Raw genomic sequence first — 26,667 nt, 5'->3', positions numbered from 1 at the left:
GCTCCTCTGACATTAAAAACCTGATTCTACTTAATCTTAATAACCACCTTAACTTTCTTGGCATAGATATATTGCCCTAGTCTATTTACACTATGCACAAAAGGCAAAGCCACTGGAAGTTTAGAGCTCTAAGACTGACCAACTGACAAATATTTACCAAGTATCTAGTTTGTGCACAACATAATGCTTGACCCTTTAGAACAATGCTGTCTGGGAAAAAAATGAGCAAGAGTAATTTTAATCATCTAGCAATCATATTAGGGAAAGTAAAAAGAAGCAGGTAACACTAACTTTAGTTAATATATTTTTATAATGGTAGAATGCTTGTCTATAATGCATAAGGCCCTGGGTTTGGTCCTCAGCACAATGTATTTAATTCAGTATATCCCCAAAATAATATGTAATATTTTCGAATTTTTTCCATAGTCTTCTATATCTGGTGTGCATTTTACACTTTTCAATGGGGGAACTACCCACATTTCAATTGATCAACAACCACATGTGGCTACCATATTGAAGAGTGAAGTTCTAGAATACACAAGTACAAGAAATTCCTCCTTTTTCTTATTTCTTATTCTAGTCCTCCACTTATTTAGCACTCCTCCATTAAGATCCAGACCTCACATACTGATACTTTTCATTTTGTAGTATGGTAGCTATCTATTTTAGCAATTCACAGCAATAAATTCAGTGTCAAATGAATGTTTTAAGTAAGAAGTGCCACTAAAATTTGGAAAAAAAAAAATCAGCAAGTAGCAACGTAATGATAACTGAATTAACCAATGCTCCCATTAACAGGTACATTTATGAAGAAGCAGTTTATGATAAAAAGAATACCCAATTTAAAAATTTGTGCCTGAGAATAAACTAGTTTTACAAAACTAAGATGATGCTCTGGTCTCCTTGGCAGTCACTATGAATGGTTGTAGCACAGTTCGTCAAGTAAGCCAGGAAAAAATACTAAGAGGATCTCCTAGGTTCTTTGCTTAGCTATAGGATGTAGAAATACTTCAAGGTCTTGCCTGTCATGTATGACTGGCTTCCTGAATCACTGAGGAATGGGAAACTAACAGCACACAAGTATTCTGGGTGAGAAAAGCTACTGCGCCTGTAGCTCCCTTTTTCAGAGAGGTAAGAAGTAAAAGACAGGAAGAGGCAGTAGCTGGCCTGGTGTGTTTCCCCGCTTGCCCACCCACTCCTGCTCCAGCTGTTAACATGTACTTTTTAAAAATTGTGGTAAGACACACATGCATAATGTTTAATATCTTAGCCACTTTCAACGTTAAGTTTAATGTTATTAAATACATAGTACAACCATCACCACTGTCCATCCCCACAACTCCTTTCATCTTGTAAAACAAACTCTATTCCATTCCATAACTCCCCATTCTGCCATCCCAAAGCAACCATCATTGTTTTCTGTCTCTGATTTTGACTAAGTATCTCATATAAATAGATTCATACAGTATTTGTCTTTTCATAACTAGCTTCTTCTATAATATCTTCATAATACTCACTCATGTTGTGGTATGAATTTCTTTGCTTTTTATGACTGAATACTTAATGGATTAGTAAGAAAACCCACTAAGAAAAAGAAACTGTTATACATGGTTGATGGGAATGTAATATAATACCACCATTATGGAGACGATTAAAAAAAACTAGCAATATCAACTATTGTATATAATGAAACTGGAAGACCTTATGTTAAGTGAGATAAGCCAGCCACAGAAAGAAAAATACTGCATGTTCTTGTTGATCAACAAGTAGAATCTAAAATGTCATCTCACAGAAACACAATAGTGGTTACCAGAGCCTGGGAAGGGTCTGGAGAGGGTATGGAGAAAGGATGGTTAACAGAAACAGAGGGTGCAGTTGGATAGGAGGATAACTTCTAATGCTGTCTAGCACTGGAGGATAACTAAGTTGACAACAATTAATTGTATATTTTAAAATGGCTAGTAGAGAGGATTTTGTATGTTCCTAAAAACAAAAATTTTAAGTGGTTGAGGTGATGGATATACCAGTTACCTTAATCTGAATGCTACACATTGTATACATGTACTGAAATATCACCCTATATCCGATACATAGGTACAGCTATGTGTCAGTTAAAAATAAAACAAAAATTATATTCTCTAGTAATATATAACACATTTGTCTTATCCATTCATCCCTCAAACCATCCTTCTCTTTTAAGCCAATCAAACCCAAGGATAAAAACCAATCTGGGAAGATTGTTTCCCAAACTAAGAGATTGCTATATTATAAAGAACTGTTCACATGAGGCCTCAAAGAATCTCACGTAATTTCTCAATTTGGGTACTTGAATCAAGTAAAAATGTCAGAAGCACTGCCTAAAAATCTATGAATTACTTCTATGTCAGAAGTAACTAATTCTAGCCAATTGCCTCTTGGGTGTCCTCAGAATATTCAATTTATAAAACTAATTCTTGCTCCTTCCACTGGAAAAACTGGAATAACAAGAACGTGTTACCACTGCAAAGGCTTTCTTGGGTGCTAGCTGCAGTCAGAGTGATCTCCTCATTCTCTGGACTCCAGAGTACAAGTCACATGTATTATTCACGTGCACTTTGCCATCTGTCTTTACAGCATACTTTTCTTCTAATGACACCATGAATGGTTATTTAAATCTCATATTTTGAGTATATTTTCTCTCTCCAACTTGTCTGAATCTCATATTCACCTTTTCTAATAACTCCAACAATGCTCTGGACATTAAATAATCAATATATGTCTCTTAATTTGATCCCTTTGCCTCCTTTCTTGTTTTCTCCCTTTGCTGGAAAGGCTGAGTGAGGCTTTTTCTACTCCATTTCTGTTGAGGAGCTGGCACTGTTATATGCTATTGGGAAGTCCATCTGACGGGCAATGACTGGGAAGTGCCGTGGTGTTCACAGTTTATCACTAATTATTTCACCCTCTTATGAGAAACAGACTAGATGCATTTAAGTAAGCATATTAATCCAGTACAGGATATCCTTAACCAAAACATTTATGTGTTGTTTAGTTCTGAGCTGAAAGGGAAAAAGAAATTGGGCTGAATGTGAAGATTCTTTTATCAGTTATATATAGGCATATTTTTATTAAAAATTTTTAATATTTACTATTGTCACCCTCCATACATATTGTTGTCTTGGAATATATTCTGCTTTATTCTTTGGATAAATATTAATTGAGCACTCATTATGTGTCATGAGGATCCTTGGGCAATATCAAGGAACAAATAAGAAAACTTTCTGTTCTCATGAAGCTTACACATACTTAACAGATATTTTCTGCATTATTTATACTTCATGGTATTAAGGCTTCTGCTGACAAATACCGTGAAGCATATCTTCATTTCCTGAGGGAGTGCTATGTATGATATTAGTTAATGAGAAATCTAAATTTAAAGGGCACAGAAATTAAACACTAGTAACTTCAAGGCCATTCACCTTTCAATACAATCAAAACTGGAAATACCTCAAATTTTGCAATAAAGAATACACAATTATTATAAAGTGAATACATTTTAATCTTCATGGATCATCAGAACAGCTGAGAGGAGGGCTGGCTGCTAGTTGACTATTACCTGCTCTAGAGAATAAATCAAAGCTAAGCTCAGCTCTGAGTAAAGGAAAAAAATTAAGAAGAGAAGGAAAATATTTTCAACTAAACTGCAATTAAGACATTACATTTGAAGACAAACAGGGCCAAGAAAATCTGCAATGTAGAGATACCAACAGGAGGGAGATGAGGGTGGAACAAGAAAGGAAGATCCAGAAATGATCCACGATAGATCTTCAATGAGGCAATGGGCCTAAAAATCTTTGGTAGAACTTTAGAGGAAGAAAACATAACAGTAGTGACATCATCAAATTGATAGTACTTAAAATAACTTTGTAGATAGTAAAATTCCAGTATTAGATAAGCTTTTCCAGATTTATTGTTAAATTAACATCAAAAGCCAAGTCTGATTAATAAATCCATAAAGTTCCATCAATTTTTACAAGCACACAAAAAACATTCAACCCCTTACCTTTAGAGATGTCAGTTCATCAGCCCACATTTCTATTATAGGAACAAGATGCTCAAATCCACAATCTTGAATAAGATCTTTATTAAAATTTTGGGCTCCTCCTTTGCTCTGTTTATAAATTATTACTGGAGTTCTTGGATTGTGAATAATTGAATTGATGCTACACAACACCTTTTTTAAAAAATAAAAAGTTTTTAGTCATACAAAAGGGTAAAGGGGTACCTTATATGCCAATGTAACGTGATTTTTCAGAGCTAATTTTAGGTATTATGAAAATTTTTAATGAGATTGACACTTGCAAAATTTTGGTTATACAGTAATCTCATTATTATGATTAATCATATAAGTTGTGAGGAGAACCAAAAACTTCACAGAAAAACAAGAATAAATTTTAAAATGAATAAGACTTGAAAAGAATTATAAATGAACCTAGATGCCCTTCAATGGATGAATGAATTAAAAAAATGTGGCATTTATACACAATGGAATATTACTCAGCAGTAAAAAATAACAAAATCATGGCATTTGCAGGGAAATGGATGGCATTAGAACAGATTATGCTAAGTGAAGTTAACCAATCCCTAAAAAACAAAGGCCGAATGTCTTCTCTGATATAAGGGGGGGGGGGTGACTCAAAATGGGATAGGGAGGAAGAACATGAGAAGAAGATTACCACTAAATAAGGAAGAGAGGTGGGAGGGAAAGGGAGGGAGAAGGGGAATTGCACAGAAGATGGAAGGAGACCTCATCGTTATACAGATTACAAATATGATGATGTGAGGGGGGAAAAAAGAAGTGCGTCACATTAAATTGGGTAGAGAGAAGTGATAGGAGGAGAGGGGAGGGGAAGGGGGGATAGGAAGGACAGCAGAATAAAATAGACACTAGTATTGCTGTATGTATATACATGACTGTATAACCAATGTGATTCTGCAACCTGTACACTCAGAAAAATGAGAAATTAAACCCCATTTGATTCAAATGTATGATTGTACTGTCATTTGTAACTAATTAAAACAAATTTAAAAAGAGTTATAAATGACTTCTTATAATCCACATAAAGAATAATCATCCAGACATCCTTAGCTACCACATCTACATTTCCCTATTTCTGTCTCCTATTTAAGCTAAGCAAGATGTTCAAAGAGGCTTTTCCTATTGCTTCAAAACTTAAGATAAATTCAAAATGAGGACAGTCACATTCTAGACACACCATACACGTCTTGCTAAGACGCAATCAAAACCCTAGATAGTAACAAGCCTATCCAAGAAAACGTGAGAAATTAGATAGGTCTCATTGTGAAATTAAAAGATTATGTCTTGTGTGAGTATGAATGTGTCACAATGATGCTTATTACTATGAATAATTATAATTCAGGAATAAAAATTAAAATATGTAGAATGGGTAGCAGGTGCTATTTATTGTTCTTTTCTAGCCATAGGAAGCTACAATAAACAGGTTTTCTGAGAATTTGACTTCTGGTGTTTATTTAAAAGAGCTTTATTTTATTACTTGAGGATAGTGTATTTCAATATTTCACTTTTGTTATATTTAAACTCATCAAGAACATTCTAATTGAAAAAATAATTACCATTCTTCCACTAAATTATTTTTAATATATTTTTTAGTTGTCGATAGAACTTTATATGTGGTGCTGAGAATTGAACCCAGTGCCTCATACATGCTAAGCAAATGCTCTACCACTGAACTACAACCACAGCTTCTCTTCCACTAAATTATTAATGAGAGAAGGATGTGTTTCTATTTCTCCTCTCTCACACCAAAGATCAGGAAGGCTGTCGCCTTGGGAGTTGAACTCCCAAAAGAGATCAGGGAGCAGATACTACCTGAACCTCAGCATACATACTTTATCTCAAATTGTTGAAAAAATGACAATATCTCTCTTCTGTGTATTTTTGCAGTATAACACTACCAGTTCTCCCATCAAAAAGTGGAGTCTGTTTTCTACCCCTTGAATTTGGGCTGGTCTTGGGCCTTGCCTTGACCCACAGATGTACTGAGGAAAAATGTTATGCCAATTCAGGGCCCTTTTTTAAGAGGCATAGATCACTTTTGCTTTGTTTGCATTCTGCTACTGCCATATAGCCAAGTCCAGGCAGGGCCAGTAGATAATGACCAACACATGGCCCAGTCATCCTCATTACTAAGACAACATTCTCTGAACTCCCAGAAGCAGAACTGCTCTATTGGCTTGTACTTCACAGCAGATGCATAGCCAGTATCATTTATATATATATATATATATATATATACACGCACACACACACGTGCACATTGTCTTCATATAAATTTGGTTCATTACATATAGTTTACATATACACACACACATATTCACTATAATAAGATTTATTTGTAAGGAATTGGGTCATAGGATTATTAAGTCTGATAAATTCCAAGATAGGTACTTAGCAAGTAGAAACTCAGAAGTGCTAAGGTGCAGCTGCAGTCCCTAGCAATTGCAGAGGTGATGTTTCAGGTCAAGTACAAAGCAGAGGGAACAATATGATGCCCACTCACATCATAAAGGACAATCTGCTTTACTTGGTCTACCAATTCAAATGTTAATCTTATCAAGAAATACACTCAACAGACACACAAAAATGTTTAACCAAATATCTGGGTGCCTTGTTGCCCAGTCAAGTTGACATAGAAAAACTAACCTTCACAGTCACCCACAAAATCACTTCCTAGGTTCAATGATGTTAACATCAATTTGCCATATTTGCTCACTATTTTAAGATGAATGATTTAAAGAAAAAACAGACATTATAACTCTTCACCTCAAATAATAAAGCATGAGTCTCTTAAAGTAGGCATATTCTACAAAACTGTGGTACTATTATCATATCTAAGAAAATTAACAATAATTCCCTAATATTACTGATGCCTAGATTGAACTGTAAATATCTTATTATACCTACTATTTGACCATACCCTCTCCCCATAAATGATAAATTCTACCTTAAATATCATACAAGAGGAGGCAAGGGAGACTCCCAAACAGCATATTTAAAAAGCTAGACAGGTGTTGTAAGGATGGAGCTCACTGAGGATGGAGCTCAGTGTTACAGCACCTGTCTAGCATGTGTGAAGCCTTAAGGTTCAATCCCTAGCAACACATACACAGGTAAGCAAAGAAATCACTTTCCTTGGACGTGTCTAAGCTTCAAATAATAGGTGTCCTGGTAATATGACTTCAGAGGCTTATTTTAAAGTTTCTTTATAGTTCAAGATAGTGTTTTTAAATTTTTCACTTTTATTATATTTAGATTTTCATTTTAATAGAAAAATGTATTAATTTCTCTCCACTGAATTTTTATAGACATCCAAGCACATTCTTTCTTATGACTTAACACCTTCTGATGATTGGCAGCAAAAGATACGTTAACAATGAGGAAACCGCAAACTGGCAATTCCCATTTCCAGAGATGAGAATTTTTTTTTTCCCTTATAGTATTGGGAATTATCCCAAGGGACTCCACCACTGAGCTACATCCCATCCTTTTTTGGGGGGTGGGGAACATGGTCTCAGGAACTTGCTGAGGCTGGCCTCAACTTTCCAATCTATCCTGCCTTAGCCTCCCAAGTTGCTGGGATTGCAGGCTTATGCCACCATACCCAGCTACAGAGATGAGAATTTCAAAAAGAAAATCAATATAGGTGTTACATTCTTCAGAGTTTGCAGATACTGATAAGCTCTTAATATTGATTATTTTACATTGATTTTTTTTAAAAAAAAAAAAACTTTAAGGGTAATCATTAAAGAAAGAAAGAATTAGCATAATAAACTTCCTAATTACTTGAAGGTAAATAACAACAAAGAAATTTCAACCAATCTAGTAAATACTAGGAAAAGGAAACAAACCAAAGTAAAATAGAACCAAAATCCAAGTAAACAGAAAAGCATCAGGAATAAAAGCAAAAATATGAATTCATCTCAATGCCCATGAATAATTTAACTGCCCTTTTCTTTTTTTAAAATATTTTTTTTAGTTACACATTGACACAATATATTTTGTTTATTTATTTTTATGTGTGCTGAGGATCGAACCCCAGGGTCTACCACAAAGCCACAACCCCAGCCCCTGCCTTTTTCTTAAAAAAAAAAAAATCCTCTCAAATTAAATCTAAGAGACAAATGAAATGAAAGAAATCCATTATTGGCCGATAGCAATATCTAAAATAAAACAGTTTTCAGAAATATGCTTGGATCCCATTCACAATAGCAATAAAGTTATTAAACCCAGATCATAAACCTAATAAGAAATACACAAGTATATGAAATTTAAAGTATATGAAACTTTATTGAAGGTTGAAAAGGAAAACGCAAATGAAATTAGAGACATATTTCTGAATAGGATAATTCAAAACTGTAAAGGTATCATTTCTCCAAACATTAATCCAATTTCAGCTCATCCCAATAGGATTTTTTAATCTGAAAAACTGTTCATTCAGAAAGGCAATGTGCTAAATTTTTATATAGCCAAGAAAATTTGGGGGGCAGGTGAGGAGATGATGACGGGATGCTTTCCCCCCCAAATTTCAAGACACTATAAAATATAGAAATTAAAAGAATATGGAGGGGCTGGGTTGTGGCTGGGTTGTGTAGAGCACTTGCCTAGCACATGAGAGGCCCTGGGTTTGATCCTCAGCACCACATAAAAATAAATACTTAAATAAAATAAAGGTATTGTGTCCAACTATAACTAAAAAATAAAATATTTAAAAAAAAAAGAAAATGACCAACTAAGAAAAGCCCAGGACCGGATGGGTATACAGCAGAGTTTTACAAAACCTTTAAAGAAGAACTAATACCAATACTTTTCAAGCTACTTCAGGAAATAGAAAAGGAGGGAGAACTTCCAAATTCATTCTATGAGGCCAACATCACCCTGATACCTAAACCAGACAAAGACACTTCAAAGAAAGAAAACTACAGACCAATATCTCTAATGAACCTAGATGCAAAAATCCTCAATAAAATTCTGGCGAATCGGATACAAAAACATATCAAAAAAATTGTACACCATGATCAAGTAGGATTCATCCCTGGGATGCAAGGCTGGTTCAATATACGGAAATCAATAAATGTTATTCACCACATCAATAGACTTAAAAATAAGAACCATATGATCATCTCGATAGATGCGGAAAAAGCGTTCGACAAAGTACAGCATCCCTTTATGTTCAAAACTCTAGAAAAACTAGGGATAACAGGAACATACCTCAATATTGTAAAAGCAATCTATGCTAAGCCTCAGGCTAGCATCATTCTGAATGGAGAAAAACTGAAGACATTCCCTCTAAAATCTGGAACAAGACAGGGATGCCCTCTCTCTCCACTTCTGTTCAACATAGTTCTCGAAACATTGGCCAGAGCAATTAGACAGACGAAAGAAATTAAAGGCATAAAAATAGGAAAAGAAGAACTTAAATTATCACTATTTGTAGATGATATGATTCTATACCTAGCAGACCCAAAAGGCTCTACAAAGAAACTATTAGAGCTAATAAATGAATTCAGCAAAGTGGCAGGATATAAAATCAACACGCATAAATCAAAGGCATTCCTGTATATCAGCGACAAATCCTCTGAAATGGAAATGAGGACAACCACTCCATTCAAAATATCTTCAAAAAAAAATAAAATACTTGGGAATCAACCTAACAAAAGAGGTGAAAGACTTATACAATGAAAACTACAGAACCCTAAAGAGAGAAATAGAAGATCTTAGAAGATGGAAAAATATACCCTGTTCATGGATAGGCAGAACTAACATCATCAAAATGGCGATACTACCAAAAGTTCTCTATAGGTTTAATGCAATGCCAATCAAAATCCCAACGGCATTCCTTGTAGAAATAGAGAAAGCAATCATGAAATTCATATGGAAAAATAAAAGACCCAGAATAGCAAAAACAATGCTAAGCAGGAAGTGACGGTATAGCGGTATAGCGATACCAGACTTCAAACTATACTACAGAGCAATAGTAACAAAAACAGCATGGTACTGGTACCAAAACAGGCGGGTGGACCAATGGTACAGAATAGAGGACACAGAAACCAATCCACAAAACTACAACTTTCTTATATTTGATAAAGGGGCTAAAAACATGCAATGGAGGAAGGATAGCATCTTCAACAAATGGTGCTGGGAAAACTGGAAATCCATATGCAACAAAATGAAACTGAATCCCTTTCTCTCGCCATGCACAAAAGTGAATTCAAAATGGATCAAGGAGCTTGATATCAAATCAGAGACGCGCCGTCTGATAGAAGAAAAAGTTGGCTACGATCTACATACTGTGGGGTCGGGCTCCAAATTCCTCAATAGGACACCCATAGAACAAAAGTTAATAACTAGAATCAACAAATGGGACTTAATCAAACTAAAAAGTTTTTTTCTCAGCAAAAGAAACAATAAGAGAGGTAAATAGGGAGCCTACACCCTGGGAACAAATCTTTATTCCTCACACTTCAGATAGAGCCCTAATATCCAGAGTATACAAAGAACTCAAAAAATTAGACAATAAGAGAACAAACAACCCAATCAACAAATGGGCCAAGGACCTGAACAGACACTTCTCAGAGGAGGACATACAGTCAATCAACAAGTACATGAAAAAATGCTCAACATCTCTAGCTGTCAGAGAAATGCAAATCAAAACCACCCTAAGATACCATCTCACTCCAGTAAGATTGGCAGCCATTAAGAAGTCAAACAACAACAAGTGCTGGCGAGGATGTGGGGAAAAGGGTACACTTGTACATTGCTGGTGGGACTGCAGATCGGTGCAGCCAATTTGGAAAGCAGTATGGAGATTTCTTGGAAAGTTGGGAATGGAGCCACCATTTGACCCAGCTATTCCCCTTCTTGGTCTATTCCCTAAAGACCTAAAAAGGGCATGCTACAGGGACACTGCTACATCGATGTTCATAGCAGCACAGTTCACAATAGCAAGACTGTGGAACCAACCTAGATGCCCTTCAATAGACGAATGGATAAAAAAAATGTGGCATTTATACACAATGGAGTATTACTCTGCATTAAAAAATGACAAAATCATAGAATTTACAGGGAAATGGATGGCATTAGAGCAGATTATGCTAAGTGAAGCTAGCCAATCCCTAAAAAACAAATGCCAATTGTCTTCTTTGATATAAGGAGAGTAACTAAGAACAGAGTAGGGATGAAGAGCAGGAGAAGAAGATTAACATTTAACAGGGATGAGAGGTGGGAGGGAAAGGGAGAGAGAAGGGAAATTGCATGGTAATGGAAGAAGACCCTCAGGGTTATACAGTGGAGGAGGTAGAGAGAGAGGAGGGGAGGGGAGGGGAGGGGAGAGGTGGGGAGGGGGGAGGGTGGAGGACGGGAAAGGCAGCGGAGCACAACAGACACTAGTATGGCAATTTGTAAATCAATGGATGTGTAACTGATGTGATTCTGCAATCTGGGTATGGGGTGAAGGTGGGAGTTCATAACCCACTTGAATCAAAGTGTGGAATATGATATGTCAAGAAATTTGTAATGTTTTGAACAACCCACAATAAAAAATAAAAAATAAAAAAAAAAAGAAAATGAAAGTAGTATAGGAATGAAATAGATCAGAGAATCTAAAAACCTATGCATATACAGCAATATATTATAAGCATCAATAAAGCAGAGAAAAAAAAGTTGCCTATCAAAAGACTATGAAGTCAAATGCCCACAGAAGCCAAGTAGCAGCATAAATGAGTCAAACAAGGAAGAGTGGGAACTGTGGATAACAGAAGAGCATATGTCCACATCTGACAGGGAAAAGACATAATTCTTCAGATAATGTACATTAAAAATCTCTTAATGTATGAAATATTGGTAATTAATTCAAAATTTTAAAACCCTATGTTGGCCCAATAAAATAAAAGTACAGACCCAGTTCTGTCAATAAAATAAAACAGATTTAATTGTTCATCTATTCAATAATGATCTATAGAACCAGTAAAATGAGATTCCCTACATCATATCAATAGAAAATTAAATTTCATGTGAACTAAATATCCAAAACAAAACCACACAAGGACCTTACCCTAAGAAAATAAATTACCTATGTAAGAATAAAAGCAACAAAAATAAAAATTGCTTAAAGTGTGAGAGCAAAGGATTATAAAATCTTTTAAAAGTCTTAATTGATGTTTTTGTCCTTATTCCTTAAACAATGCAGTATAACAACTATTTACCTTGATTACATTGTATTAGGTATTATAAGTAATGGATAGAAAACATGCATAGGTTATATACAAATAATATGCTATCTTAAGAGCCTTAGCATCTGCTCATTTTGATATCCACAGGTATCCTGGAATGAATCCCCATGGATACCACAAGATGACTATACAAGTATTCATATCAAGTGATCATTTATTACTCTGCAATTGAAACCAAGATTCATTACAAACACCAGGCTTTTTGTTAGCTATGCAATACCTGAAAGTATCTCTGGTCAATTAGGGCCTGTTGATGGTTTTCTTTGATGGGTTCATCTTTTTTCTCTGTGTCCTCAGAGTTTTTAGGACTGATAACCTCCTGTAATCTAAAGAGAGAAAATATCAAGATAATACAAAATGCCTTCCTGGACATTAGATTAAGATGACAATGATCCATCCAGCTGGCTTGTCAAAGTCTTACATCATTTTACTTATATGTGATATATGCATGTGCGTGTATACATTGAAGTTTTTAAAAACTTAAGTCATGTTGCCATTGGAAAATGAGAAGGTCCTCCCAACAGAACACAAATTAGAAGGAATCCCTGAAAACAGAAGGGATCAGACTGAAGAAGAAAATTCTAATCACTCTCCCAACACAAATAAAAAACACCAGGGGAAAAAACTATAGCAAAAGATGGAAGCAATTTCCATCCAAGGTGCTCCAAAGTTAGAGGCCATAGGTACAGAGAGAAATCAGTCTGAGCAGGCAATTGGTCTGGGCACAAAGCAGGAACATCTCAACAATTTGGTCCCTCTCTACATGTTCCACTTGTGCCAAAGAACAGACAGTAGTGATGCTCAGGCCTGGAAAGAGCATGGAGACCTAAGAGACAGATGGCTACAAGAACTCTGGGGAAAGGAGAGACTCTGCCCAGGAACCTCACTACGTATGAGTGTATTCACCCAGTCACAAACCTTTTCCCTTCTTAAAATATCTACAAAGGCCAGCTGAGGTAGATATTGCTTCTCATCCCCCATCATGCCTTTGAAAATAGTAGTTTCTTATCAGACCTGCTTCAAATCAATCTTTTCAATTTGAATATGCTATCAGTTTCCTGCTGGGATCCCAATCCATTAAATTAATTCCATAGCTTGTTAACAAATTCTGAACTGCTATTTGTACAAAAGAATAGTCAAATTCTATGTCATTTGCCAGCTGAAAAACAATGGCTTTTGCTGCTTTGTGAACTAAATCTAAGCTCTTTGGTTTAGCATTCAAAATTCCTCATGCTCTGAAGTTTAACCCAGTATTCCTGACTCTCTCAGGTGATTTTACTTCTCCCCTACAATTTCCTACTCCAGTGACATGTAACACCCATGATCTTTACTCAGTTGCTATTCTCTGCTCAATGATGAATAGATGCCCAAACCAAATATACAGAATTAGCTCTAATAGTTGGCCAACTTCTCCACCACATACCAGGCTCTCACAGTCCACTTTCCACCCGACTCCACCTCTAATTATCACATTCACACAGTCTGCAGTTCTGACTAAAGGCAGTGCAATGAGCACATTATCTAGAATACAAAAAGATACAGAAAAGCTAATACATCCTCTACAGGAAAGACAAGTAAACTATTCTAATTTAAATGTTAAGCTGAACATTGTCATCTGAGTGTAGGGTTATCAAATTGTATGCAAATCTGATAAATAACTACTACACTATGAATATACAACATTATAGCTGTCAATGCAGCAACCAAAATACATAAATTATAGTGTTTAAAAAAGAAAAAAAAGTGGGTCACTACAACATGGCACCACTGCCAAACTCTGCAGGCAACTGTTTCTCTGGTGAGGAGCCCAAATCCAGGCCCAGACTCAAATACTATGTGTTATCTTTAGGCCCAGCAATAAGCAATTACAAAGGCTTTGCCTGGAGGCCTCATGAGGAACAGCAAGCTTCCTCACACCAGACCAGCTGCACACCCTGCACACTGAAATCTGTGGAGGCAGTTACTTTTAAGGACTAACCCCCTCCCTCTAATGCTAGCCATATTCACATGCATTTCTGCTTTCTTAGCCCAGCACCCACATTAGGGGCCCCTTTACTACCAGGACTTTACTGAGGCATTTTTCAGGTGCTTCTTCCATTATCTCCTTACTGGTGAGGGGCCTTATCTAAACATCCCCCCCAGTACTTTTACCCTCCCTGCCCCATAAAACATCAGGGTTCTTGGCAGTGAGATAGTTAGGCCCCATCTGGCTGTATGTACTAACCAACCCACCCAGTACATTTCATAAGGAAAACAAAAAAAGAACATTGAGGAGCCAGACTTTTTCTTTTGGCTTCTTGCTTCTATCTCAGTATGGGCACTAAGCTTAGTTGTTAATTTCAGTGTGCCTCGCCAGCGACCACTCTGATGTCTGTCAACACTAGACTGGCTGTATTCTGACCGTTTCCCCCTAGCTAAATAAACTAGGTATTGAAAAATAAAGGAAATTAGTGTAGTACATCTGGTTGTCTTGCCCTGGTAGACCTATTTCATCCCTTCTTAAGGAACAAACTGTCCGTAATATTAACTCTCCTGTAAGAAGAAATCATGTTCTCCCATGTTAAATTGTTAAACTAACCTTCAATACCAAATGGAGGTGTTAAGAGTAACTACAACTCTTAAAAATACAAAAGAAAAAAAACACACAACTGAAATATTCTGGGTAGTGAAAGAGAAAAGATTCCTCTATTCCTTTTTCTCATAGAATTTCCTTTGGAAAACTTGTAATTATGTTTTCTCTGTCTCTTTAAGATGTATTTAAATCTTTTCCAGAGCTAAATAAACCTTTTCCCAGTTCTATATCTCCAGGATTTTTTTTTAAAGGAACCCTGGAACCATGGTCAAAATGTGACTATCAAGGAAGATGGTCACATCTGACACTATCAGAATTTAGTCTAGGGCCCTGGTGCCAAGCTGTTAACCTCTTAATTGTCATAAGAACACCAGAAATTTTATTTTTCCCTTGGTTAAAGACAGCATGTATGTAATGAATTCTACCTGCCTGGCTATATAGGAAGATTTCTTTCTGTCTGTAAACCTGTTTAGCACATTGCCTATAATGCACATCCCTGTCTGGCTGAAAGCTTACCCAGTAATAAAACTGTCTTTTGTATATCTGTGGAAGATTATTATTTCCCAAACATCAATAGTACTTTGAAATAATTCTACCTCTGGCACAACAGAAAATAAAAATCTTTTCATGAGCTGGGTATTTGCCTAACATGGTAGGGCACTTGCCTAACATGCATGGGAGCCTGGGTTCAAGCCCTGCGTTCAATCCCTAGTACTACAGAAACAAAAATCAAAAGATTTTCTTTATTTAGCTTGGTTCTAATTATTAGTGTGGTGATTCAAGAGTGAGACTTGGAGAAAGAATGATTAAGGATATGATTTCTCTTTTTTTGCCTACCATCTGTGTAATGTGGGTAAGTTATCTAACACTCCCAATTCTCTGTATCGACATCTAGATAAAAAGTTCCAAACTAAAATATTTTTAAATTATAAAAATTCCTAAACATTCCTTCAAAATTCGACCAAAAAAATTATAGTAGGAATTAGTTCTGAATCCTAATTCTTAAAATAATTTTTATTTATTTATTTTTAATTTGTTCTACTTAGTTGTACATGACAGAAAAATGCATTTCAATTCATCATACACAAATGGAGCTCAACATTTCAATTCTCTGGTTGTACATGATGTAGAGACACAACATTTGTGCAATCATACATGAACCTAGGGTAATGATGTCCATCTCATTCCACCATCTTTACAACTGAATCATAATTTTAAAAGACAAAAATGGTAAGTCAATCTAAAGACCAGAACCCAAGTGAACAACAAAAATATATATAGTTGATTCTCATTATTTGGGGCAGTTATGGTCTATAAAGTCACTGTGAATACTGAATTAGAGTACTGAACCACTGCTCCTAGGGGAAATACACTGTCATGCTTCTGGCAAGTCTCTAGTCACATTTTCCTCACTGTTCCATTTTGTCTCACTGTCCCAGATGTGAAACATATATAAAATATACAATATATAATTATGACATAATACAAGAATATAATTTAAATTATCATGTCAACGTATAATATCCAGATTATGGTTTCCAACCTGTTTTAATGTACTTGTGTCAATTTCATTGAAGTATCTGCAGAACTGAAAACTAGGGACATAATAGGTCAACAGATCAATATATAACCATGTTTTATGTGAGTCTCTACTTAAAGACACTTTGAAGTACACTGCTGATTCACTAATGAACTTGCCAATAGTATTCCTTAACTCCTGCCTTAAACAAAACTTAACATGTGTATTTTTTTCATAAGGCACACCACAGCCTTTCCTGGGTACAGGAGTGCTAGATAGCACTGTGGCACTATGCTTGGTGAGGTACCTTAGAGAAATCACCAACAAAAAGCATAAGTATGGGGGGGGAGTGGTACTAAACAGCAAAAGATCCTTCTTTTCAGTATGGGGGTTGAAACAAGAGGAAAGAGCATCAACCTGGTCAATAGTTGAGAATATATGTTGATTCAAAATTCCTTGCCATTGAGCATGCCCATGTGCGACTGAAATGCCGTGAGGACTGATCCGAGGTTATGATTTTGGCAAATTCACACATGAAATCTGAATAATGAGGACTGATGTTTATGTACATGTAAAAACATGTATGTTTATGTTTATCTTCACTAATATGCTTGCTTTGGAGTCAGTAGGTTTCCTCATTCTGACTTTACCTCCTACAGCTTCCCCTTTCCCAGTTGTTTGTCTCCTAATTTCCTCACCTCACTTAATGGCACTAACAACTAACTAGTTATTCAGGCCTAAAACTTAGAAGACTTTTGCTTCTTCTCTTTTCCTGCTCAACACCTTATATCCCATCCATCCAATTGAAAGTTGTTAGTTCTACTTTCAATATTCTCCAATTCCAAAACTTCTCAGTACTTCCACCACTGACCATGTCACCACTGCCACCACCTGTCCAAACTCAAACAATAGCTACGCTCCCACTATCTTACATGTAGTATTTATATTGAAATTGTCATATTTATTTCATTATCCATCTCCCTTTATGCCATCTCCACGAGGGCAGGGATATTCTTCCATTTGGTTTACCACAGCAACCCCAGACTTGAATGCCAAGCAAATAATAGGAAATACTATAGGCACCTGAAATGTCAAGCAATGGTAGGAAGGAAATGAATATGCATTAAATAATGAAAGCATTCTTTCCAAACCTTCCACTTCTCTTTTAGTTTTCCTTCACTACTATCTTAATTTTAACTCAATATGTAATTCCTGGATGCACGTGCTTTCCTTTTACAGTGATGTTTGTTGCCACAGAAGGAAAAATAGTTGTCAGTAAAAATTAAATCAACACTTGCTAACACAACTGACTTAATACATCTGATGTATATATTAACTCAGTTTTCAAAATATTTCATATATATAGATTTCTTCTCCAACAAAATGTGTCCCAAACTACTTTCTCAATCCCTTGACTCAAAGGGTACTCATGGACAAGCTTCAGAAAATACCATTACTCTTTTAAAAAAAAAAAAAAAAAGAAAATACCATTACTCTTTAAGATCAGATATTAAAATACCTCTGAGCTCTTGCTTTTCAAAGCTAGAGTGGGTAAGAATGGATTACTGCATGCCTTCTGGTACTTTTAAAGTGATAAGACTCCCTTTAAATTTTTCAGATCATGACTAGTAACAACAAAAATCAGGAGCTTGTCATATCTACTTTTACTGATTCTCTAGCAATTCTTCCATTTCTGAAGACAATATTCTATTTAAAATCTTTGTACTTTATTACATTAGGCAACTTACCTTTTTTCTTTTTATCACCTAAGATGGATATACAGCTAAGCTAAATCCAATATAGAAGAAATTGCTTTTGAACTGTGGAACCAGAAAAGCTTTTTTTGGTGGGGGTAGTGGGGAAGGGGTTACCAGGGATTGAACCCAGGGATACTTTACCACTGAGCCACATCCTTAGTCCTTTTTTTGAGACAGGTACTACGTTGCTTACAGTCTCTTTAAATTGCTGAGACTGGCCTTGAACTTGCAATCCTCATGCCTCAGCCCCGCAAGATGTTTAAATTGTTAACTTTAAACAAATCCCAAGCTACTAGGATTCTAGATATGTGCCACCATGTGGAAATATGCATTTTTAAGTATCATTTCCCCCATAAGCCTGGTAATTCCAATCCAAGGCTACATGAAGTAACATGAGATAAGTAACATAGATAAATAGGAACAAAATACAAAACCCTAATAAAAGCTATGATTTTGGTGAAATATAATTACTTGATGCTTTTCTTAAGGGCTTTTTCCAGTTTCTTCACTTGCTGTTTTTGAAGTTTTAATTCCTCTTGTGTGGGCCTGTTGAAAATACACCACGTTGAATGCATTCAATTAAGTGAATAAAACAATAAAAGTACTTTACAGAGGATATCCTGTTACTTGTCACAAGTTCATGAAAATTCTTTAAAAATTCTGACTGCTAATAAGGTGTTTACTGGACATCTGGATTTCTTCTATATAATTCCTTATTCAAAACCATTTACTTGTTTAATTTATTGTTTTTATAGTGAAATATTTCAAATATACAGATGTTAGAGATTACAACAAATCCTAGTATATTCACCAGCTTTACCAAATTTGAATATTAATAGATTTATTCCAAATCTTTAAAAATGTACTTAAGAACTCCATCCTCATTAATGTCATTCTTCTTCCCACACTATCCTAAATTTACTGTTCCTTATTCCAAAGCATTATTCTTAAAATCTTTACTATATATTTCTGTAACCATAAATGTACGTATTACCTAGCAGTTTTTCAGACTTTATATAAATGACTTATATGTAAACCATTAATAGTTTCTCTTCATTAAAGTTTAAGCTTTAAAGTTTGGCAATGGAGCTCAGAGATAAGATACTTTGCCTAGCATCCACAAGTGCTGGGTTTATCCCCAGCACTGCAATAAATCAAGTGTAAGCTTTATGAGATCAAGGGATTTGTATGGTCATTGTTTAATCCCACAGCTTGGAGAACTGCCTAACTTATTAAAAGTATTCAACAAATATTTGCTGAATAAAAATAAAGTGTCAACAATGTTCACTCTGTATTACTGTCAACAGATGGCAGTTTCTCTTTGTAATTATGCTGCATATAGCTTTCTGTTGTGTTACAAGAACTATTTACTTTTCTTCTCTTTCCACAATAAGAAATCACAAGATATTTTCAAGTAATTTGGGAATGAGAAACCCACTGGTATAAAACTTTGAACATTTCAAAATCACTAAGTTACAATGTTTTCACACCACACACACACACACACACACACACACACACACACACACAAAGTGTAAATATTTGAGGTGATGGATAGGTTAGCTTAATTATTCTACCTCATATTCATAAAATCAAATTACTTTGTACCCCAAAGACGTATACAACTATAATTTGTCAGTTAACAATTTAAACAATTTAAAAATGCAAAAAAATCATGCTCACTGGAAGATAAAAAGAAAAATAATATGGCTCCACTTACAGAAAGTCTAGGAAATATAAACTATTGTATAATGGCAAAATAAACTGGGAAGAAGAGATTACAAAAGAAAACTTTTAGGGTGATGATCTCAATTATGATTGTTTCACAGAGTATACGTATGTCAAAACTTTTAAATTATGTGCAATGTATTGTATATCAATTATACACCAATAAAGCTAATTTTAAAGGAAAAATACCTACTCGAAAGTTCTTACCCAGTTTTAACTTCTTCAACACAGACTCCTATTTTCTCATTTTCCTTGCCTGTCTATGGGTAGACCTTCTATCATTTACCATGGGACACAAATAACCATGAATATGAATGTGAAGCACTGTTATGGTTTAGATGAGGTGTCCCCCAAAAGCTCACATGTGAGACAATGCAAGAAGGTTCAGAGAAGAACTGATTGGGTTGCAGGTCAATCAGTGAATTAATCCCCTGATAGGGATTAACTGAGTAGTAACTGAAGTGGTAGGGTGTGGCTGGAGGAGGTAGGAATTGGGGCGTGGTTTTGGGTTACATGTATTTTTGTCTGACAAGTGGAGACCTCTCTGCTTCCTGACATGATGTGAGCTTCCCTCCACCACATTCTCCCACCATGATGCTCTGCATCACCTCGATCTCTAAGGAATGGAGCCAGCCTTCTATGGACTAAGACCTCTGAAACTGTGAGCCCCTTAAACAAACTTTCCTCCTCTACAATTACTAGTTGGGTCCTTTAGTCACAGCAGCAAAAAAAGCTGCCTAAAATAAGCACTCAGGATGGTTGTAGGGTAAAGGGGTTAGAATGGTTTAACATAACAAGTTCCAGTATGTATTTACTTGTCAAAGGACAAAGAAACATTACTTTAAAAAAAAAAAAATTTAAAAAAGAAACATTACTTGAGTTTCTCTCACCTGCTTTCCAAATCTTTTTGGAGGTTCAGCTTTTCACTTGTAAGTGCATCAATCTTAGATTTTGCATCCTGGAGTTGATTCTGTAATGACTGCAACACATTTCATACAAAAATAATTAACTTTCTGGGTGATTATTTTACTTTATAAGAAAGTGTTTGGGGCTGGGGATCTAGCTCAGTTGGTAGAATGCTTGCCTCACATTACAAGGCCATGGGTTCAATCCCCAGCACCACAAAAATAAATTTTTTTAAGTATTTATTAGTTATAGTCCCCATACCACTAGAAGGCATTTATAAGTCGGTGATGCACCCATATTTTGATAATCATTTTCTTCACTTGACTGACTTTCATCTTCTTTATAGTGCCTGTGAAAAGATACATGTATACATTTTATGAAAAAAATCTTAAAAACATTTTGCTAATAAAAATTAAACCAATCTAATAAGAGCTTAATAATCTAACCATGACTTAATCCAAATTTCCTATTTGTTCACATAAGAAATGGCATTAGAACACGTTACTTACAAAAATAATAGTACATATCTATTAATTATCCCTTTACTTAGAGTATATGAGAACCAGAACTTTTTATTATTTACCACTGGATCTCACTGCCTAGAAGATTATGGGACATAAGAAGAGCTCAAAAGACACTTATTGAATGAATAAACAAATAAAACAATGCAGAACATTAAAGAAGTGTTCTTCTTTAAAATGCATTCTCCACATACAGTTTTTATCTTTCTAGTACCTGAAGCTCAAATAATCTACCTTAAAAAAACAACAACATAGAACATAGATGGACAAGACCACAGACTTTAGTCTTGATTCAAACCTTGGCACTGTTATTAACCAATAGTTTCATCTGAATAGCTCAATCTCTCAGAATTTAGTCTTATCTGTAAAAGAGGAAGTTGTCATATCTACCTCAAGATTAATATGAATACAAAAGATATTAAAATGCAAATAAAATGTACTAAAGCATATTCTATGATCCACAGAGTGCTAACAAATCACTAACAATCTTGATGAGATAATACTGTACTCTCCTATAAAGTAACCTCTAGCTAACATGTGGCCAATGAGCACTTGAAATATTGCTAGTTGAAGTGAAAAACTAATTTTCATTACACTTTAAATTCAAAAACTGAATCAGTGTATTTTTCTTTAAAATACAACTTCATTGTTCAGGACAAGATTTCACTTTAACTGTCTACTTCCAGTCTGCATTTGGCCTCAAGAATGAAATACCAATTCATTCCAGAGTCTCCAGCCTCCCAGCGTGCCCTGCAAATTTCAAATCTGCCAGTATCATAATTGTGTGGGTTGTGCTGGAGTTAAAGGGTAGGTAAGATTTGGAAAAGCACAAAGAAAAAAGGTAAAGGCATTTTAGACTGTTTGGATTCTATGAGTAAAAAGGGTATAAATATAAACCACATCTGCTTTGGGAAGGCTTCTCTGGTCACTCCAATCAAAATTGATTCTGCTCCTATTCTAAATTCCTACAGTACTTACTGTCTATACAATCTTTAGAAATTATTCACTATGACATTATATATTAGTGCTTAAGTCTTATGTTATTTTCATTAGTGTTTACATTTTATCTTCCTTATTAGACTGTAAACTCTAGAAGGACTATTATCAAAAACTGTCCAATCTCTGTAGAATCTATACAACACTGTGTCTACCATTGAAATGACAAAGTCAGAAATCTCTGAGCACTTGATATGATGCTTTCTGACTAGAGTGATTCACTTTTAGCCTTAGTTGCTTTTATCCTTCTCCGATTGCTCCTTTCTTCTTTCTTTTCCCTTTCTTCCTCTGCCCCCAGCTATTTCTGAAAAGTCATTCTTAGGGCAAGAATAGTCAAGTATATGCTTCATGGAAGCAAAAAATGTATCTGATTTGTTATCCTGGGATCCTAAGTACCTAAAATAGAACATGACACCAAGTGGATGCTCAAGTAAATGTCTATTTATTGAAAGAACTGCTCCATTTATAAACAATGAACAGAATAGCTACTGTTCATTAAAGCATTTTAGATTACATGGTCTTAGATATTCTTCAGCTATTTTTAGGTTAACCAAAGACTATTTACCCTTACTTCTTTATTCAGAAGTGACATGTGTGCTTTAATCTATATGGTTTTCACTGACATTTTTACCTTTATCTCATAAATCTGATCCTAATTATGTTACACTTTGGTAGGCGGCTCATTTACTTCTTTGCATTTTGTGGATATACTTGGTAACTTTTGAGTGAGCTAGATGACGTCAATAGAACAAATTATAATACTGCGACAAAATAAGAGGAAATGCCATTTCTTCTGTTAACTAATACTTTGATGGTTATTGAATATATGTATATTAATATATTTTAACATAGGTAGTAAAATACAATATTTAAAAATACTTCTTAGTGACATTAGGTAGAATTCTGTAGGATATTTAAAGTTTCAAAAGGCTATAGAAACTTTTGATATGATTCATTACTGGATAGTAACTTCAAAAGTTGTAACAGGATTATTCATACCTTTGTGTATAGATTTTTCTTATTTTAGATTCATAGTAGTCAATTAGGCAAAGCAACCTAGAAAATAAAATCTATATTGAATTATTTTCAAAATGCAGTATGATATCTACTATTCTAACATAATTTCAAATTATAGTGATAAAAGGAAGTACAGATTATCTGGCAGGATTTTAAAAGTTTAAAAGACTCCTGTCAGAATCAAATATTATACTAAGTCATATTTTATATTATTTTTAACAGATGTTTAAATAGCCATAAATAGTATACTTTAACCTATTAAATGTATATTCTCCTTGTTCTAACAAGTCTACCTCTAGCAATCTTGCCCACAAAATATTTGCCCAAGGATGCAACTGAGCATGAACAAAGTTATCCACTATATCATTTATAAGAGTGGAAAAAAAACAAACAAATCTTCTAGGCCTTCAACAGGAAAAAGGTTAAACAGTGGCACATCCATACTATAAGAAATAATGTGGCACTGGGAGTAATGATGTAAATTTGCATCATGTCCTAATAAGGATTGATGAGGGAAAAATATTGTACAACCAAATGTATAATATTACTCTATTTGGTCTAGAAAATAGAGAAAGAAATTATATATAAATTTATGCACGTGTTGAAAAAGAACTCTGGGTCCTTTACTGGGAGATGATATTGTAAGCCAGGGGGCACATGGAGAGGCAGTGCTGGTTTTCACATCAAAAAGCTGAAGAGGGATTGGAATGCTAATAGTTCATCGGTTAACATGACAATACTACACAATGATCAACACATACCATGTTCACCATGCTTGAGACCTCTTACATTACTTGCCATTTCCAAGTAAATTCACTTTCCTTCTTGTGTATTCCTCTAACTGAAAAATCCTTTCTCTTACCTCTATTAAAATTCTACAGTTCCTAACTGTCTAGCTGCAAGCCAGCCATCTTCATGAAGCCTCTCTGGGGCCTCTACCTTTCACTCCTCTCTGTCATACTCAGCATCCCATTTGCCCCACAGGTACAGTACATACCACTATCTGCCTTATATTTACTTACATACCTATCTACTCAACTAGCCAATGGGCTCACAGATGCAGAAATCATGGCTTCACTCATCTATGTTTGCTCTATGTTAGACTAGTGCCTTTATACCTTTTGACAATAGCTGTATTTTTAATAAGGTTAACTCAATTTTTAATTTCAATGTCTCAAACCGAAGATTTGCTTCATTAAAAGTCAAACATAAGGCTGGGGGTGTAGAGTTCTGGGGTAGAGCATTTACCCAGCATGCAAAAGGCCCCAAGTCTAATCCCTAGCACCACAAAAATAAATGAGAGCAGAAAAAATCTCTGGCCCATTAGACAAATCCATACCTGGATCAGCCCAACTTTATGTGGCAATAACAAGTTCCCTCAGTGTCTCACTCACTCATATTGGCTGTTCTGGGGGTTCATTATGTCGTTGCTTTTGTTTCCCCTTCATTGCTCTATCCTTTCCTCCCACTGTAACTCTCTCTGCCTCTCCTCCTTTTTAATCTTCTTTACCTTTATTTTCTCTCCTTGCTTTCTTCTTTCCATTTATTCACACCTATCACTAACTACATATTTTATGAATCAAAGTGTTTATCCTTCCTTTTTCTTCAAAAGGATGAAAATTATGTAGATCACAGATGTATTCTCAAATCTTCAAACTTATATATAACTTCATTTTTTATGCACAATAGAAGCACCTAATATAGTTGATTCTCAATCCTATTACATAAATATATAAGACTAGTTTAAATGCAATCAGTTCATATTGATGAGTAAAAAACACAAAGAGATACCTTTCATTCAAAGGAGAATGCAAATATAATACCAATACAGCTTATATTGCTAAAAATACTAAGCATTTAAAACCAATGCCTACAAGGCGGGGAGTAAGTCTAAGGTGGTATAAAAGGGAAGAAATGAAAACAAGAATAATTATAGTTTTGACTTTGAAATTATGTAACTGTTTTAAGTAAATAAAAAAAGGCAATTCCTAAGAATTAAAAACAAGTTAAACCCCAATGTTTACTAATTTGGTGACACAAACACACAGAAAAGTGGTATTTCAAGATATTTTAGAAAACCACATTTTGACTGCATCTATGGTAGAATATAAAACACTAAAGAAATGTAAATTTAATTCAATAGGCTTATTGTTAGTAATTCTGGGATTACTTTAGAATATTTTATATTATAATTAGTTATATTATATTATATTATATTATATTATATTATATTATATTATAATTAGTTATACTGATCCTGGATTCATCCACAGCACCACAAAAAGAACAAAAGAACAAACTCTTTTTAAAGAGTTATGAAATAAAACAAAGAGTTTAATTAAAAGTACTGTAACATTAACTTCAGCTGGAAAAAAAAGATTTCTTTTCCCCCAGAAACACAGTTCCTAGCTCTTTTCACTGAAGTCTTAAGTCAAAGAAAACGTAATAACTCAAGCAATCTCAACATCTATACAGTAGTATCTAAACACCATTCCTTACTAAAAGTAATCAGTTCTTTTGATAAATGTCTGATAGGTTAACCAGGAGTTTTAAGAAGCTGGAAGAATTGGACATTTACATGCGGAAGAATAAAACTAGACCTCTCTGTTATAAAAATAACTCAAAATAGATTAAAAACTTTCACATAAGGTTAAATCTAGGAAACTACTAGAAGAAAACAAAAAATGCTTCAGGATATTGAAATGAGCAAGATGTTTTGAAGAAGACCCTAAAGGCCCAAGAAACAAAAATAAAAGACAAATATGATTACATCAAACTAAAAAACTCTGCATAGCTAAGGAAAGGATCAAAAGAGTGAAGAGACAACCGATAAAAGAAATAATTGCAAGTCATACATAAGGGGGTTGATATTCAGGATACAAAACCAACTTCACATACACAATACCAAAAACCAAATAATCCAATTTAAAAATTGGCAAGAGGCCTCAAGAAACAATTTTCCAAAGACAACATAAATGTCCGATAGGTATATGAAAAAATGTTAAACATCACTAATAATCAGGGAAATGGAAATCAAAACCATGAGAAATCACCTCAACCCAATAAGAATGGCTATAATCAAAAAGATTAAAGATAATGAGTACTGGCAAGATTGTGGAGAAAAGAGAACTATGTATACTGTCAATAGGAATATAAATTAGTACAGCCATTGTGGAAAACAGTACAGAGCTTCCTCAAAAATTTTAAATTGCTATGTGATTCAGCAATTCTACTGGGTATGTACATCCATAGGGAAAAAAAAAAAACAGTAATGTCAAAAATACTGCTGCACTCCCATGTTCAAAAGCAGCATTATTTACAATAGCCAAGAAATAGCAATAA

General features: G+C 34.8%; 1 protein-coding gene across 8 annotated transcripts in view; it reads right to left on the bottom strand.

The window, feature by feature from the left end:
* Cep70 (centrosomal protein 70) overlaps nt 1-26,667 on the bottom strand; it is a 56,387-nt gene that overhangs the window by 6,593 nt on the left and 23,127 nt on the right. For 5 of the 8 annotated variants that reach the window (XM_071615610.1, XM_071615615.1, XM_027933970.3 and 2 more), the window contains 6 exons: nt 23,308-23,364; nt 21,053-21,140; nt 20,776-20,864; nt 18,629-18,703; nt 12,530-12,635; nt 4,043-4,213 (listed from right to left, as the gene is read on the bottom strand). In XM_071615610.1, the coding sequence (XP_071471711.1) occupies nt 4,043-4,213; nt 12,530-12,635; nt 18,629-18,703; nt 20,776-20,864; nt 21,053-21,140; nt 23,308-23,364 (586 nt within the window). The remainder of the gene's footprint in view (nt 1-4,042; nt 4,214-12,529; nt 12,636-18,628; nt 18,704-20,775; nt 20,865-21,052; nt 21,141-23,307; nt 23,365-26,667) is intronic. The other 3 variants (XM_071615612.1, XM_071615614.1, XM_071615613.1) reach the window with 2 other exon arrangements.

Source organism: Marmota flaviventris, chromosome 8 (genome assembly GCF_047511675.1).
Source record: "Marmota flaviventris isolate mMarFla1 chromosome 8, mMarFla1.hap1, whole genome shotgun sequence".
In the NCBI taxonomy this organism is placed as follows: domain Eukaryota; kingdom Metazoa; phylum Chordata; class Mammalia; order Rodentia; family Sciuridae; genus Marmota; species Marmota flaviventris.
Note: the sequence above shows the minus strand (reverse complement) of the source record. Positions and strands in the feature narration are given on the sequence as shown.